The sequence below is a fragment of the Enoplosus armatus genome (genome assembly GCF_043641665.1).
Source record: "Enoplosus armatus isolate fEnoArm2 chromosome 3 unlocalized genomic scaffold, fEnoArm2.hap1 SUPER_3_unloc_1, whole genome shotgun sequence".
NCBI classification, from domain to species: domain Eukaryota; kingdom Metazoa; phylum Chordata; class Actinopteri; order Centrarchiformes; family Enoplosidae; genus Enoplosus; species Enoplosus armatus.
Window position 1 is genome coordinate 237,120 of NW_027261182.1, and position 18,331 is coordinate 255,450.

General features: G+C 44.4%; 1 protein-coding gene across 1 annotated transcript; it reads right to left on the reverse strand.

Moving 5' to 3' along the window:
- Positions 1 to 1,151: 1,151 nt before the first annotated feature.
- Positions 1,152 to 18,331, reverse strand: LOC139307105 (DDB1- and CUL4-associated factor 1-like). Its single transcript, XM_070930986.1, has 29 exons — positions 18,141 to 18,331; positions 17,905 to 17,981; positions 17,714 to 17,787; positions 17,091 to 17,204; positions 16,593 to 16,730; positions 15,427 to 16,077; positions 14,974 to 15,075; positions 13,728 to 13,886; positions 13,086 to 13,265; positions 12,820 to 12,929; positions 12,264 to 12,363; positions 11,747 to 11,916; positions 11,358 to 11,482; positions 11,173 to 11,249; positions 9,238 to 9,402; positions 8,852 to 9,007; positions 8,071 to 8,712; positions 7,430 to 7,707; positions 7,039 to 7,237; positions 6,527 to 6,609; positions 6,345 to 6,429; positions 5,884 to 6,117; positions 4,945 to 5,038; positions 4,720 to 4,824; positions 4,331 to 4,404; positions 3,515 to 3,604; positions 3,120 to 3,275; positions 2,562 to 2,691; positions 1,152 to 2,393 (listed from the first exon to the last, which is right to left on the reverse strand). The coding sequence occupies exons 1-29, from the start codon at positions 18,329 to 18,331 to the stop codon at positions 2,326 to 2,328; spliced, it is 4,827 nt and encodes a 1,608-aa protein (XP_070787087.1). The 3' UTR covers positions 1,152 to 2,325.

An 18,331-nucleotide genomic window follows, 5' to 3' on the forward strand; every position in this document is an offset into this window, starting at 1 on the left:
ACATCACCACCAACTTCCTGTTGTCTGCTCAGTCACGACGAGGTGTGATCCTTCATGTGTGAACCAACAAGAGGCTCTGGAAGACACACAGTTCACTAAAGGACTTATTGATGGTCAGTATTCCACAGCTGATCATCACTATAATGAGACGAGGCAAGTTACAAGAAGGAAGAGGGTCTTTTATTATTAAAGCTTATTAACTGAAGTACAGACTGATAGTCTCATTAACCATTTACAACAATTCAGACTTACTGACAATACAATCTGTTGTGAAACTGTAGCCTCTGACAAGCTGCTGTGCCTCCAGACGCTTTATTTTCCATTAAGCTTGACTTGAGGTTGTAAATGTCACAAACACCGAGTGCACGAGGCCTTCAAGGCTTGTATTTATATATATATAAAGGGTATAAACCCTGACCTTTTGGAGTTGTAAAGTTTCCTTCCAACAGCAGCCGTGTCGACTGGTTAACCAGCAGAACGATCGTCAACAGAGAAACTACTCAAACAGCTTTGGATGCAGCCTCCTCACAGCCTCCAGAAATGTGCTGCAGGTTGCTCCAACAGCTAAAGTTGGTCTCCTGTTGGTACAACACATGTGATTTACCTCCTTTTGTGGGCTCTAATAGTCAATAACTGTTAACCCCCCCCCCACACACACACTCAGTGATGAGGCAAGCACGCTGTAAAAGAGAAGAATTGCATTAAAACTAAATCTAACTTTGTAACTAACTTGTAGCAGCTGATAATGAAATGATTGATAACCTGGTTATTCCTTCATACGGGAGACAACATATTAATAATACGCCTGACAGACGTGACTGACATGTTAAATAATAATGAAGTTTTCACATTCACATCTTTACAAGTCACAAACACTGCTACACACCTCCACCCAGCAGCCATGACTGATGCGTGACTGGTTTTAATGTCCACACACTGTCCTCAGAAGACTGAGACTCAAAGGATTTTATTTTTAATAATTAAATAATATTTAATTTAATGGATTACACCAGTTTACCAAACAGCAGGCTGCCTGAAGGATACAGGAGCTAAAAGCATTAAATCAACAACAAAACGACTCCTTCCAAAAGCTCAAGCCCAATAAAGACCAGCTAAAATAAATTAAATTAAATCAAAGAACAGTCAAAATAACTTCTATGGAACTAAATTATAATTCTTTGACTGGAAAACAAATGAAACACAGTCACATCCAAGTTATCCTCATTAAAATGTTTGTTGAATCTTGTGGGAAATGATAAACCATGTGAAGTGCAGAAGTGGCTCGTGGTGACCCGTGAACCGGAGCACTGGACCGAGCCTTTCTGCAGAAATCTGCTTCGGATGTTAAAACAGAAACCAGTTTGATGGGAACAGGAAGTGACGGTCCCGAGATGAGATCTTGATTCTTCACAAGACACAGACGTTGGTACTTTTATTACTGTATGTGCTGGAAACATAGAGGTATTTGTAATGTTTGCAAGCACCAGAGGTATTTCTTTGTTTCCAGGTAACGTGTGTGATCCAACAGGGTGAAGGTCGCCACCAGATCCAGGGTTCATCTTACTTACAATCATATCTTCACGTCTGCGCGTCACGCGGTCTCCGACCGTATTGGAATTGGTATTCAAGTTTTTATTGCTGTAAAATGAGGAAAGCTAACGAGCCTGACTGTTTCTGTTCCTCCACCTTGTTCTCTGCCTTTATGTGAATATTTGGCTCATAGCTCAACATGTGTGGAAGACACTGTGGAGGTTGACTGCACCTCCAGCACCTGGCCAAACTATTCTCTGAGATTACGTTTTAACACAGAGAAACACTATTTCATTTCAATTCATGGCTCTAAGAGTTTTGAGTTAAACCTGAAAGATTCATCGATGGGAAAACCGACATCAGTTTAAGTTCCTTGGCGGTTTGGTAGGTCGTGGTCAATGAACGCAACTGTGAGGCGACAAAAAAAGTCTGATATAAACATGAAAAAACGTCTCATTTCAAGCAGAACATTAAATCTTCCTTCCAGCAGAGAGCCAGGTAAAACATCATAAATACTTTCAAAACTCGCACAAATAACTCGGTCGGGTCGAGTGAAAAGTCGGCGTATTCATCGGAGCCCCGTGATCTTTGGGAAATATTTATTTGCCGTCGTCTCTCTAAAGTTGATATCACAGATGTTTCTGTTATCCTCCAGGACACTGAGGAGCATGTCGGTGTGTTCACAGTCAACTTGCCTGATTAAAGGAGAAACGATGGTTTTAAAAAGGGAAAAAAAAAAAAAGTCAAGTCCTTGTTGAGGTTCACACTGTCTGCAGAGGAGCGTCATCTCCCAGGTCAGGAGAACCATCTGTCGCTGAGGGCCTGAAGCAACAGATTTTCATCATCTGATTGTTCTGGGTAGTCTGCAGCATGAGGACACACACACACACACACACCTTTATTTTGAACTACTTACACTGTGAATTATAATGAAAAACCTATGAAATGTGTCGTTGGCGTCTTGTTCTGGTTCTACAGGTGTGACCGAGACCTCAGACCATCACCGAAACAGCTCTGAAAGAGATACTTACAGTTTGAGTTGTCAGGGTCGAATGAGTCAGAGCCATCCTCACTGCGGTATGAATGGTCCGAGTCTTCTGACTCATCATCATCATCATCACTGTTGTCATCATCGCTGTTGCTGCCAAGAAGATCTGCAATCTGGGGGGGGAGGAGAGAGAGAAAAACCTTACTGGGGATCCTTCACAGCCAACAGCTGCGACACCACGAGAAACATCTGGACGAGGTACTGCACGTATAGTTATCGTTCCATTTCCATTGTCGGGCCTTCAGCCAGAGCGACCAACAGAAGCAAGCAAACCAGCCCAAGATCCGACCAGTCGAACCACTTTCCTGTGTGGTCCTGGATCAGATGTCTGATCCACGAATCAACGTGACAGCTCAGCAAAGCAAACAAGACAGGAAATTATATTTATTTCTTGTAAAGCAGCTGCTAACATTAGCACACGGCGTAGTGTACACTTCAGATCAGATTAAACTGTGATTGAAATGATCGCTTTATAATGATTTCATGGATTGCGTTAAATAGCTTTCAGTATTGTGAAGACGTATGTAAAAAGATCTGCTACCTCTTCATCTGTGGGGGAGTTGGGTCGCTCGTCGTTTTCCGGGTCGTCGTTATTGGCCAGCTCCTCTATGAGCGGGTCAGTGTCCATGTCGTCGTCGTCGTCGTCGTCATCGTCGTCCGTATCTGAGGAATCGTCATCGTCCTGGTCTTCATCATCCTGGAGGAGCAGAAAATGCGTTAAAAACACTGCCGAGTCACCATCATCCTGACTCACGATGAGCCGTATTGATTATTAGTAAGTACTACACTTCAATTAACATCTTGTTAATGTAATGTAGATGAATGTTATACATAATTACAGAGTTAAATGTGCAGCCCTCACAAACACGAGACATTTGATGCAAACTGTTGATTGAAAACTAAACTTCCTGCTCTGAGACGAACACCACGTCTCACCTGATCATCATCGTCTCCCTCCTCGGCCAGTTTCTGCCGTCCCACCTCGTACAGCCGGCACACCGTGTCCAGGCTCACTGTGTCCTGGTTCTGCAGAGTAAATGTGGACGAGACAAATACGAATCTGTGGTTTCAAATGTCATCTTTCAATTCGATCAAAACAAAAAGTAATCTGGTGAAAGAAGTTATACAAATAAGTATATAATTATAAATGTGAAACAATGAGTCGTTAACATTTTCTTTTAGTCCAAGCAGACAATCGATTCATTGAGAAAATAATTTTCCAGATGAATCAATAATGAATACAATCAGTTGCAGCTCTTACAGGGAGCACAAGAAAAAAGAAAGACAGAGCAAACAAGATTAAAACAGTCTTTTTACATGTTGTAGCACGCAGCCTGCTTTAATGTGCATCATATCTGTGTCAGGATTTAAAGCTCAGTGCAGGACTTTCACTGACCACAGGTGCTCTGGACCTGCTGAATCGGTGTATTTATATCATTACATCGCGAGAGTTTTATTTCCTGTTGCTTTAGAAACCACAAATAAATCCAAGTCTGGAGAAAAACAAGTCAGCTGAATTGCCAAGTTCAGACACAACATGTGCCTTCAGGAGATGTAACACATCCTACAATGGCCATATTGGAGGTCCTCTATTCTTGACTAATAATCTTTCCAAATGTTTAATCAAAGAACTTAAAAGAGACTTGAGCCAAAGACAGTTTGGGTCACGTTTGAAAGACCATAACATGTTCAGGCTACTTCCAAGACAACATGAACGCTGGTGAGATGGAGGCTAAAAGTCAAGTGAAGTACCTCAATGACAGCCAGGTAGCAGTCTTTGGAGTCGGTACACAGGTCAAAGATGTTCCTCTTTACGTCCACGGTGGCTGGAAGAAAACAAAACCCAAGTTCTGAGTTATGAAGTAAAGCCGAGCTGAAATATAAATTCACTGTCCTACAAGCAACTGGTGCGTAAAAACAGGAGAAGCAGCTGAGATCGGCTGAAGCTGAAGTTAGAAGGAGAAGGCCGGTGTTTTTAGACCCAAACACAAACACTTTACATTTGTTTTTCCTGTTTAAATCTGGGTTAAAATCAAGGTTCAGTCGGTCTCAACTGAGGTACCACATGAGCCTCATTCAGACCTGGAAAAAAACATTTCCAATGAGCTTTAAGTCTGAAATAAACAGGAAGTGCAGCCTACTGATGGGCTTGTAGTCAGTAGCATCAAAGGTTCTGAAGGACGAGCCGAAGGGACTCTTCATCTGCTGGTCCATAGCATCATCCTCATCATCGGCTTGCAGCATTGCTGTTATACACGTGGGGGGGAGACAGAGAATAACTTGATTCAGTCCATCAAAGACGGCCGTCTGTCACCGTGTCAGTAAACATGCGGCTCCAACAGTACGTTGTTGAAAACAGGACGTACCTCCATACATAATGGTGGCGTTGCTGTTGAAGACCACCCTGCACTGGTCCAGAGCAGGGACAGTGTGCAGGAGGTGGAAGGTCCTCAGGTCCCACTGACACCCGCTGTCAAGGCTGACAACAACAGTCCAACGGTACAGACACAAATATGGAGTGTCAGCTAACTGACTGGCCACGCTTTATGCTTGGTAACTGTTAAACTTACAGTTTGTAAAGGATTAATCATCTGACCGTTTGGATTTCGTAATACTTTCCTGGAAAATGTGATTTTAAGAAGAAAAAACATTTTTTAGATTAATTCATCATTAATTCCAAACGTGTTTATATTACCGCCTAACACATGTAAACAGTAAATATTAGTTCAAAGTTCAAACACGATCACTTGAAGGAATAGTTTGACACTTTGGCTCAGAAACAAAACTCCCGTAAAACCGCAACAACTTTTTGTACGGATTGAACAAACGAGATAAAACATGTTAATCAATGAGCTTTAGAGGTGCCGGCAGAAAGATTTAGTTACCTTTGGACTGAGCCAGGCTAGCTGGTTCCCCCTGTTCCCAGTCTTTATGCTAAGCTAAGCTAACCGGCTGCTGGCTGTAGCTTCATATTCGCTGTACAAACATGAGAGAGGTATCAATCTGAACATCTAACTCTCCAATCTCCCAAAATGTCAAACTCTTCCTTTAAATGTAGATTTCATTTCAACTGTTAGGCTCTTAAACATCACAAGACAAAACAGACCATCCACTAACATGGCGAGAACTATTTTCATCAAGTCAGGAGATGAAGAAGAAAGTAAATGAAGGTTTGGTCTCTTGCAGTTTTTGCCATTGAGCTTTATAGAGCACAAAACACAAAACAGGTGCAAAGCTCGTGTTTTAAAGTCACTTTCGATAAATATTCTAGAGAAACAGTTTAAAAACCACCAATCAGAGGATACAATCTCAGTGTTGACGATGACCTCCAGGCCGTTAGGGTGGAAAACTCCACTGATGTTCATGTTGAACTTGTCGAACTTGTGAATGGCCCGTGACGCCCGCACGTCCCACAGCACCCCGTCATTCAGCACCAGGTCGTCGGAGGGGTTGAAGGTGGCACAGTTCCTCTTGTAGTTGTTGGCCAGGGCGGGGTCGTTCAGGGTCAGAGTCTTCTGACCCGTCTGGATGTCGTAGATCTGCAGGGAGAGAAATGATAAGGAAATATGAAAAATGTTCAAAAGAGAAGAATATAAATGTTGAATGGGGGCTTTGGGTCAATCTTTTCTGGTTTGACGTGCATTCAAAAAGAAAGAAGAGACAGAGAGAATTACTGACAAAGAAACATAAGAGGTAGCGATGAAAAGAGTTACAGACTCCGTCCACTGGTTACTAACATGGAAGAACGTGAGCTCGGGTAACGTACGTGAGCGACTTGGTCCTTGGTGCCGATGACTCTGTCCTGAGAGAGTTTACTGAACTCCACGTAGTGGTCGTCTACAAACGAGTTCCTGGGAGATAAAACAAACAACATCAAACACCACAGTCCAAACACCATGAGAAGCCACGGTGTGTGAAGTTAAAGGTGTGTGTGTGTGTGAGCTTTACTTCAAGCTAAAGACGCCATCCATACTCCAGAGAGCAGATAAGGGGACGCTCCAAGAAGCAGAGGTGAGCAGCAATTTCCCATCCTGAGAAACATACAAGTTTTAATATGCGTTTTTTCATTTAAAATTATGTAATTTTACACAACCTTCATTCAAGGGAAAAGACTAAAAGCAGGTAGGACACCGTTAGCAGTCAGTTTTCAGATGTAGCTGTCTAGTTAACTGGAATACACAACACAAAACCCAGAGTTCCCACAGGAAGCAACAAACATCTGCTGATGTTTTTCTGTTCCACTCTCGATGCGTCATATTTAGGGATCACATGCTATTTTGGTTTTAGCACAAAACTACCATAAAAACTCAGTTAAAGCCAGAGTGTGGAACAACCTCACGCGAGGCTGATGAGCCCCATCACCGCCAGCTAAATCTCGGTATTTTTGTAGTGATGCTGATTTGCTTCCGGTCTGTCCAACACGACAGCAGGTGTTTTGAAATGTGTGTGTGTAAACATACCCTGGAGGGTTCGAGGTGTGTGATGGCCGATGTGTGGCAGGTGTAGTTGGCCTCCTCCTCTCCGGAGAAGACATTGTAGAATTTGAGGTGACCGGAGCAGGTTCCCAGCATCAGGAAACGCTCGCGAGCTGAGAAGGCACAACAGGTGAAACCGCTCTCGTCTCCGTCGCCCTCGTGGAAGACCGACATAGGACGAAACCTAAACAGAGACAAAAATAAATAAATTTAGCAAGGGGAGAGACACAAAGACCGGTAGAGAAATGATGAACCGGTTTACAAGTTTACATTTTCTCACCTCATTTTACAAAGTTAAAAGTTTGACCTCGTTAGCTTGAAATAAACTGAAATGTTCAAAGTCTTTTACTCCACAGGTGAAGTGTCTGTTCATTACCTGCTAAATATCAGATGTCTATCCAGACACCCTCTGTCCACGCCTCCATATTTCGGGTACAGCACCCTGCTCCCCAGGCGGGCAGTGAAGTTGGGCGATGCCTGTCGCCTCTGCTTGGGCTCAGGGCAGCGGTGGGGGGTGAAAAGGGAAAAGGGGGGGCAGGTGGTGACAGGATTGGGGCAGCGGGCGTGTTGTTCCCTCAGGTACTCGGTGATGATGCTGTCGAGGGTCGGGGGGGAAGGAAGGTGGCGCTCCAGCTGCTTCTTCATAGCTGGAGTCTGATCACGAGAGAAGAAAATGGCCACAAGTTGCTTCACTAATTTCAATGCAAGTCGACTTTGGGCTGGCAGATCCAGTACTGGAGGATCATTGAAAATACAAAACACTTGATAAAGCTGTGATAAGAAGTTTCTGTATGACCATTAAAAAAAACTTTCTTTACTCCAGAAAGACGCCAAGTTCTCAGAGCCAAAGGCGACTTATGCTTAAATTGTCTCCCAATTACTTTTACATTTAGCATAATATAAAAACAGAGTGATGCAGGAAAACAAAGAAACCTTTTTAGTATCTACTTATCGATTAATGGTTTCAGCTTTGAATCAATAAATAATGAGAGACACAACACAAAGTGCATCACTGACCTGTATGAAAGCGCCGTGGTCAGACTTCTGTTTCAGCGCGCGGAGTTTTTTTCCTGAGCTGCAATGGGACACCGAGCGTTCCCGTGTGAACAAAATCCGGCCAACCAGATGTGAGCCCTGCCCGTGAGATGTGGGATGAGGATGAGGATGAGGAGTAGGGGGGAGGGCAGAGGTAGACGAAGAGGAGCATGAAGGGTGAGGAGTGACGAGGGAACGAGAGGAAGCGGAGGCAGCAGCTGAGGACACAGGAGAGGATCCAACGTGACCCGCAATACGAGCTGCGATCCCGCCAGCTAACCGGCAAGTCCTAGGAATCACTGAGGAGGAGGAGGGAGGGGTGGCACAGGAGGAAGAGTTCGGACAGAAGGATCCTATGGGTAAATTTGCCTCTTTAACGAGCGTGTTCGCCGTCTCATGGAGCCCTTTGGCCACGAGGTGGTTTCTGATGAGCATGAGGAGTTCCTTCTCAGAAAAGGTGATCCGCGACTGGGCCACCACGTTAGCCCTCTGCAGACGAGCCAATGAGACGTCGGTACCCATGAGGAGAGGCTTGCCGGACACTCGCTCGGTCAGCTCGGCAGCATATCGGCAGAAACGGACGTGCTCGCTTCGTTTGTCCTGCAGCACTGGCTCCTTCATCAGCTAGGGAGGCAAACAGAACATTTCAGTCTGACTGCAGATGGTCTTAATCTTAGTTTAGCCTGTTGGTAATTTCCAACTGTAACGTGTTGTTCTTGCATTCAGCTTCTGTTGACTTTGACAGCTCTGATCCTGTGCTCACCTGCTGAATATGGCTGCTGGTGAAGAGCGGCAGTTTGCTGATGATCTGTCTGATCGCGGAGCTGCGAGAGAGTCCAACCAGAGCCTTGCAGGCCAGAGCACGGATCAGGTCTGCATCTGTGATGGGCATCTTCACCGACAGCAGAGACAGAAGCACCTGGGGGAGACACATATGGGAGTGTGGGATGGTCTTTTAATATTTCGTTGAAGGAGAAGACCGTGTTTGATCACGGTGGCAGCAGGCTAACGCAGCATACATACATTTGTAGACATTCCTTTCTTCTTGCTTTATATACATTTTCTCATGAAAACTCACATGAACCCACGACTCTTCTGCAATTCTTAAAAATCAAACGCAACATCATAAAATTGTCCTTTCATTCTTACCTTTATACCGTTGTTGTTCTGCACTTCTTGCCACATGTGGGCCAGCACTCTGTTGTGGGGAGCGGAGGGCTGCTGGGGGTGCAGGGACGGCCTAAGGGGGGCGACAGCAAAAGCACCCACAGTGTTCAGGCTCTGGTCTGGAGCGCACACACAGTTTATTATCACCTGGGGTGGGACAGGGAGAAGATGGGTGTTGGTGTGGAGTTCAGGTTGGCAGACAGGAAACAAACCCAGAAAGAATTTGAACTGGACACAAACTGGTAACTGTCATCCTCTTAAACTGTTGTATTTGATAAACTAATGGAAGGTTTTGTCTTAATACAGAGGGGTCCAAAAGCCTGAGACCACTAGTCAAGATGCTTCTGTTTTGCATTTGTTTTGAATGTAATACTATTTTTTCATGACAAATGATAATATCAGCTGAACAATTAAAAAAGCTGAATCTGTTCAGGAATTTCAGGTATGTCCCCCTTTTGCTCTAACGACAGCGTGCACTCCAGCTGGCATGGACTCCCAGCATGATCTGAATATGTTCCAGAGGGCTTCTTGTGACGTCACAGAAGGCTTGGCTTTCTGAGTCTTCAAGTGCCCCCCCATAAATAGTTCAATGGGGTTGAGGTCAGGTGAGTCAGGACCCCTTGGTCTTCTTTGGTCTTCAAGTAGTTCTTGCAAAGCTCTGAGGTGTGTTTGGGGTCCTTATCCTGCTGCAGTATGAAGCCCTCTCCACAAAGATGCAGACCAGAGGGTCCAGCATGTCTCTGAAGGATGGAGTGGTGCTCTTCCCACCCCAAGAGTTTGGCCTTGTTTCCCCTTCTGAGAAGTGGTTTAGAAACTGCTGCTGGTCCTCTGAGACCACTACAAGACAGCCTTCTTTTGACAGGACTTTTGCTGATTGGAGTGTGGCGTTCTTTATTTAGCAGACTGTGTATCTGTGATGAAGCTGCTTTTCTATCTCTCAGGGAACTAAGCTTGACGTATTGATCTTCTGATGGTGTGGTCACTGTTGGTCTGCCTGATCGAGCTTTGGATACAAAGCGTTTTAGAGTTCCATGCACTGCCCCCTTAGAAACCTTTAGTCCGGCCATGATTTGACTCTGAGAAAGCCCCTCTTTGCTCAGAATAACAGTTTGACTTCTGACACTGTCACTTAGTTCTGGTGCCATGTTTCCCACTATCACAGTGCTGCTTAGTGAGCAATGACCTGCTGGAAACTTGAGGCGCAGCCATATTTAGAATAGGTGAACACCGGCTGCAAGCTGAGGTCATTGAACGAGCCTCCGATGAGGAGCACTGAGAACTCTTCTTGAGAACATTACTGGACTCGGTGAAACCATGAAGCATTGTTATTGTGGATACTGGTTGCATATTGTTAACGGTGGAATTAGCTGTGAAAAAGATTTCTTTCTCTCAACACTGTAGACAGAGCACGTAATTCAACAGAACTACGAGTCTACAGCCATGCTAGCAGCTCTGAGAGGCTTTTAGCTCAATTCATTTTTACCATGTTCACCATCTTAGTTTAGCGTGTTAGCATGCCAACATCTGTTAATTTGCACTAAGCACAAAGTACAGCTGAGGCTGATGGGAATGTCACTAGTTTTGCAGGAATTTAGTCATGAATAAAGTTGTTGGACAAATTATAATTTTGACCTGATTATGGCGCTAGATGAATAGTCAGAGGATCACGTAAGTGATAACAATTGATGAAGACCATGAATGCCTGTACAAAATGTCATGGAAATGTCACTATTAAACAAAAACGCCAACCTGTTGGTGGCGCTAGAGGGAAAGTCTTTGAAGCTTTGATGATCCATCACAGTAGGATTCATTCTCAGGAAACATGAATGTCTCAACAAAATTATACACAGATATTTCAGTCTGGAACCAAAGTGGTGGACAGACGGACACACGTGCCGCTAGCTTCCATCTCCTTACTTGCAGTGCAGACTTCTGGATCTCGGCATCGTTGACAAACACCTCCCCCTCTGCGACACCCAGAATGATGCTCATACCTACAGCAGACAAACAGAGACACACTGATGCACATCCAGGACAAAGATCCAAAGGCTGAAACTCCAAAACATTTCAGTAAAGCAGAACTGAAAGTGCGTTTTACTGACCCACAGTGGAAACAGGCGACCTGGTTTCATCCAGAACCTTTACAGTGTCCGCCAGCACCAACTGGACTTTGGGGACCACCATCAGGATGGCCAGGATGTCCAAGGAGTAACGCACTGTGTCACTCCTGGACACACAGACGGACACAATGAGACAGAAAGTGAAGAGAAAGGGTGCAGTTAATCATCAGTGTTGTGAACGTGTCAATATATACTCACACAGGTGGACAGAAGAAAACAGCATTGAAAAAGGTGAAAGCTGTGTGATTTACATAAAGTCAGCCGAGGTCTCCCTTCGCAGTTCACTTCTGCATTTGTTTGAGAATTAACATTTCTTGGATTTACATGATTATGACTAACTACTGACAGCGTACTTGTGCATGCAACTTTACCTGCCATAGTAAGTCCTCCAGTCACAGGCTGTAGATATGAGCTGCAGCATTAAAGGGACACAGGACAACTTGTAGAAAACCTCTACTGGTTCCCAGTGGAGCTGAGGAGGTCCACACTCGATGAGGAACTCCATCATCTCAATGATCTGCTCTCTGGTGTACGTATAAGCCTGGAAACAGGGAGCCACACACATTTACAGAGTTTATATGTGAGAAGATGAACAGCGTTCCTTCTTTCATTTCTTTTCTAACATTTCTTTAGAAAGAGAAGCAGATTTAAGCTTCTTCAGAAGTGCATGACAGACGGCCGGACAGCTTCGCGAACACCCTCCCCCCCACATCTTTACCACGTCGGTGGTGTTCGGGCATAACCCGACCTTTACTCAAAAGCAGATATGAACAGTGTTTGCTCATGAAAATGGTTGACAGAAAATAGTTTGTTTTGGTTTTTAAACATCAGTATATAATATTGTTACATCTAGTAATTGAAAGGACATGATGATGATACAACAAATACCTTGTAAAATGGCTGCTGGGGAACGACAGTACTTCCATCTGACGAGTGCAGGGACTGTTTGACCTGTTCAGCCTTTACTGCCAGGTGAGCCTCAAAGTACCTGAACAAAGTCATCAATAATCAATTAATGCTCAGTGTATTTTATGCACATGTAATAACATGGTGCTTAAAAGATGCTCACTGCTGCAGGTTCGATGAGTAGATACAGTAATGTATGAGACAGAGTTCTGCATGATTTAAGACTTTTACAAACATCACCGTGAAGTAAATGAACTGACAAACTGAAACTTGAGCATGAAAACGACTACAAGTCTGACCCTCTGAAAAAGTCATCATTTTAAAAGTAAATGTTTAACAAAGTAATTTTATGCAACATTTAACAAAATACAAAACTTTTAAAAAGCCTGACTGTAAATAATAAAAAGGAAAACTGGAACGCTGGCTTCTTCACCTCAAGTTGGGATGCATATGTTTGCATCCAGCGACCACCTGCCATTTACTTGCATACATTTGTGCAGTTCTACCCATCTATACACGCATCCATCCATCGTCGTACCTGCGCAGGGCCATGCAGGTGTGTTTGGCTGTCTGTCGGCTGGAGAAGACCTGGTCATCACTCATTACGGACACCTCGTTCTCTGTGTTCAGGATCTCCAAAGTACTGACCTACAGAGAGAGAATGAATGAATCACAATGCAAAAGTTTCCAATTAAGACTTTAGGTACCAGAATTGATTAAACAATAATATACTCATATTGAAAATACAACTTGCTCCACATTTAAAGCACTGAGGCGATGTAAGATGACAGACGCTGTACTGACTAAGTTGACCAGCCTGCGCAGGCCGTCCTGGTGGTCGAAGAGCTGCAGCACGGCTCGGAAGGAGAACGAAATAGAGAAAAACATGGTGGCGTGGCAGACGCCTGAAGCGTGGGACGACTCCAGCAGCCACAGAGCGTAGGACACCATGTCTGACAGCACACCGTCTGGAAGCGTGCACACCTACACACACACACACACACACACAGTAGAGATAAAGGATACAAAGGCTCAGTCTCATTCTAGCCAGTTCACCCTCGGCCCGTTCACTCCGCCTCAGTTTGTGCTTTCAAACTGAGATTTATCCAAAACAAAATCAATGTGAAAACCCCGACTCTCAATCCTCCACAGTAGCACACTAACTCTATCTAAAGCCTGATCAACTGCCATGAAACTTTTACTATTCTATAAAATGGATAAAACCAAATAGATTTACCCGATAAAAGCCTACTACTACTACTTGTTTCAGAAATAGTAATTCTAACCTGAAACAGAAGCTAAACCGTTACCCTTAATTTAACCGCTTTAAGAAGTCTGGAGCCGCTAAAATGTCAATTTTCAAAAATCATCTTCATTTCAAGGTCTAACCCACCAGTGTGTGTGTGTGTGTGTGTGTGTGTGTGTGTGTGTGTGTGTTAACCGTACCCTCTCCATAGCATCCTGATTGTATGCCAGGTAGTACAAGCAGAGTGAGAGTCCGGTTGCTGCCATAGAGGGCCTCGGGATCTCCAGAAGTTTTTGCACTCCTCCATGAGAGATGAACTCTGCTGCAAACTTCTTATGGAGGAGCAGTGAGGCGAGATACTGAAGAGACAAAGACGTTCTGATTCCATTAAAAGGCCCCATATTCTGCTCATTTCAGCTCTATATTTTTATTCTGGGACTCCACTGGAGTAGCTTTGCATGATTCACAGTTCAGAAAAGTCCTTATGTATCTTGTCCTGGCTCTTCATGCAGCCGCCAGTTCACCGTCTGTCTGAAACAAGACAAACTGAACAACCTCCAAAAAACCTGAAGCGTAGTCCTGAGCAGAGCGCTCCAATAACTCAGACAGGCTGAACGGGGGGATGAGCGTCCCTGTACTTGGTGGGCGTGCTGTGATTGGAGCAGATGACCTGCTGGGGGCGTGGCTGGTATAGTTGTGACATCACAACCTTACTGAAGTCCTGGCGGCTCGTTTAAAGGCACAGTGTCAGAATACGGGCTGTGTGCGTTTCTCCGAGGACTGAGCGTTTTGATGCTTTCACAGTGTTTATACAGCATCCATACAGCATCTAGCTTTATAATCAAATAATAATAATAATAACTGTGCCTGCCGTTTTCCAGTTGTGTACAGAACACCATACGCATGACATCCACATGACTGAGACGTCTGGGTTTAAACTGGAGGTGGTGTAACACGTCCCTGTGTAGACGGACCACTTTTGTTTCAACAAGTCACATTAAAAACTAGGCAAACAAATGAGAAAGAAAGATGAGACACTGCCGAGTAAAGTCTGCAAACTCTATCTTTGGAGCTCAGCACGGCCCCACCCACAAAGGTTTAGCTTATCCTTCACAGACAGACACGTCCTCCTGTTTACTGCTGTTTTTAGAAACGTAACTGATCAGAAAATGTACAACATTACATATTGTTTTAGGGCAGAATTTAGAATTTAGAGAGTTTAAGAGTTCACTTGTATTAAATGTGTATATTAATGTACTTGACTAATGAACCGACTAACTGACTGTGACTGAGTGTTGTATTCAAAGTAGAGCAAAGCCATCAGATTTGAGAGCAGCGACGAGGGACATATGGACTGGGTGGCCTGGGGAGGATCTAACAAAATAATCTACTTCAGCAAATGTCCTGCTATAGCCATGATGTTGTGTTTGAGGACGACAGTCTTACCAGGAGGGCATCAAAGGTGAGCTGGACATTTTTGGTCTGCCTGAGGTCTATGTAGTTCATCAGCAACGACCGGGTGTCCAGCTGCATGAAGACGGCAAGCAGCTGCAGAGGAGAGACAGATTATTGACTTCACAGGTGGTTTAAGAAAAGTCAGTAAAATAAGAGATTAAAAGATGGAGGCTGAAGATACTCAAAGAACCCACTGCAGCCTGAGGAGGAAAGAGTCTACACTGGTTATGGTGAGAAACACTTTAGTTTAACGTCAGAATATCAAAGAGTGCAGTGCAATTTTTTACAAAATGTCTCATTTTAAAGTTTAAAGGGGAACTCCACCATAACGTCCGCATGAGAGTCTGTTTACAGGTGAGTTCGACTGCACATGTGGGGACGGAAGGTTGTCTAAAGCCTTTAGTGTCTCCAGAGGGAGCTGTGTGAAGTCTGAGAGAGTCTCACCTCCTGGTAATCTCCGAGCGGGGTCAGATACTGCAGGATGAGCCTCTGCTCCATGGCCGGGCTCAGCGGTGACAGGCGGTAGTCAGAGCCAATCACCATGGAGCTCACCTCAGACCAGGAGGTGCTGTTGGCCGGCTGGTCGCTGGAATCGTTTCTCTCCCCCTCCTCCTCAGTCCTGCAGGAGGAGGAGGTGAAGTTGAGTTTCTGCTTAGCCTTCCTCCCGTTTTCCTTCACTGCTCGCCTCTTCCCCCCTCCTCTTCCTCCCTGCCTGTCCTCCGTCTCCCTGGAGGCAGGGTCCGGGCTCGCTTGGTAAACAAAGTCTGGAAGCAGACGGGTCGAGCTGGATCCGCTGCTGCTGCTGCTGCTGCTGCTACAGCCACCATTTTTCAGGGCGGAACTGAGCAGTGACAAAGGTTTGGATTTGGCTTTTGACATTGGCCTGCTGCTCTCTCCGTCTCTGTCTTTTCTCTCTTCCTCCTCTCCCACATCTCCCCCCTCCGTCTTGTCTTGATGGTCAGTCGAGATGCTTGAGGTTTGGTTGGCTTCAACCTGAGAGTCCTGAGGTAGATTCTGGGGCACCTTGGTGGGACTAAAGTGACTCTTGGCCTCTTCAGTTTGCAGCTCATGCAGGCGTTGAATCATGATCGGTACCTGGATGTTCGGAGGAAACAAGTGATGTTATAAGAATCACAAAGAGTTTTCCAAGATGCTAACTCAGCCACATATGGGACTGACTATCAGAAAATGTAATATTTCATATAGCTGAATATACACACACACACACACACACACTCACGTCTCGTTATCAACTATCTCTTCAACTCCGCCCAAACTGCACATGCAGTATGTGTAGAAACAAGTTCTCCATTGATACATTTCTCCCTTTTGGTGTCTTACACAACTGATTTACAGAGCAGATAACGTGTTGTAGAAGACAAAAACCTGCTATTTCATTTCAGTTGGACTTTAATAACCTCAACGAGAATGTGGAGGCTTTAAATAAAAGTATTGGTGTGAAAACCTTTCAAACATCAGCAGAGCCTGAAAACACCACAGCGGGACGTAATATGCAAACTTTATTCCACTTGGAGAAGAAACAGTGTTTAGACAAAAGTGGGACAGTGTGTGAATGACAGGATGTTTGTGTACATGCGTGCGAGGCCCACCAGCAAAGCGTTCCCCTCTCGGTGGCTGGCCGCCACTTCCTGGTTGCTCATGGCTCTGGCCAGCAGGCCCGTGGCGTAGACACACAGCGGTCGCTCTGCTTCACGAGCCCAAGAGAACAACATCTCAACCAGACCCTCCTGTCTCACACACACACACACAATGAAGAAGCACTGGTAAAAGTTCACTTTAGTCTCCCACTATTAAGCATTCATAAGCAGTATAAAGGGCAGGCAGTTAAAGTAAACTTCAAAATAAAAACAAACTTAAAGTAGATTATTGTTGTGTCACTTTTTCTTGACGACTGATATCTTAATCTGCTTAACAAGTTAAAATGGATTCCATATAACTGCAGCATCCCTGTTATTGTAATGAATTATTGCTCTGTTTCTTGTAGGATTATTGGTCATCACAATCTAACATCCTCACACAACCTGCTTTTACTAACAAAGTTGAGTCCTCTCTGATGTAAATCTATAATTCATCTTTTGAACTTTTACCTTCTCTTGGAAGACGACGGCGGTCTCCAGGCCCGGCATGATGTTCTGCAGCAGACGACAGGCCGCCGTGTTGAGGCTCAGCTCTCTGCTGGTCATTATATACGTGTCCAACAGCTGGAAGACAGACAAAAAAAACAAATCAAAGCAATTCAACCTCAAGACACTGTTTAATTTAGATTATGCTGTTTATTTAAAACTGCTTTTAAATGCTCATTTCTTTTTCCTACTGTTTTAAGACTTCATTCATTTTCTACTTAAATATATATATAATATATATATATAAAATATGGATTATAATCATGTAGCGAAAGGAAGGTCTGGTTATGCTTTTCTGGGTTGTATAACATTATAAACTGAATATCTTTGGTGATTGGGCTGCTGGTCGTCACCTCGGACACTGGGACACTGTGATGGACATTTTTTCTCTATTTTTTGACATTTAATTAATTAATTAAACAGATTAATCAATAATGACAATAATGAATATATATATATATATTATTCCAAACACATGTTAACGTTAGGGAATGAATAATACAAAATCTACTGGGCGTTTCAGATTCATACATGCTCTGCTTGTCAGAATGTAAACGAACACAGCCTTCACAAACCAAAGTCCTCACCGCATTAGTGAAGTCATCATTCATGAAGAGCATCTTCAGGAGCTGTCCCAGCATGCACTCTGGGTCTGCCCGTCCTGCAAAGTTATACAGGGGTCAGAAACTCACCGACCGATGACTGAGATTCACAGAAGCTTCAGAAAATGTTTGGACTGTTAGAAAAGACGGAGCGTTTATAAAAGCGTAAAGATAACCTGGATGACGGTCATCAAACGGATCAGGGTCTGCTTTGTGATACTCTCCTGTCTCCCGTTCAATCAGCTCAGATATTCTGCAGAAAACACAGATGGAAGACAGTCAGCTCCTCTGTAACATCCAGAGACACAGACGGACGGACAGACGGGGTCTGACATTAAGCTCCGCCTGCGTCTCATCCAATAAAACAAATAACATAACGATGGCAGCTCTTCAAAAACAAATCACCGCTAACTTAGTAAGGATGGACACCAGTTGCTCTGTGGTGCCTTGCTGCGTTTCTTCCCATTCGTCTAACAGCGCGGCGAGATCCGCCTTAGCATCCACGGACAAGGCAACCGCCATGGCAGCAGACACGGCGGCCGACAAGGCGGACGACAGGACAGCCGACACGGCAGCCGGCGGCTCTTCTCCTGGGGAAGACAT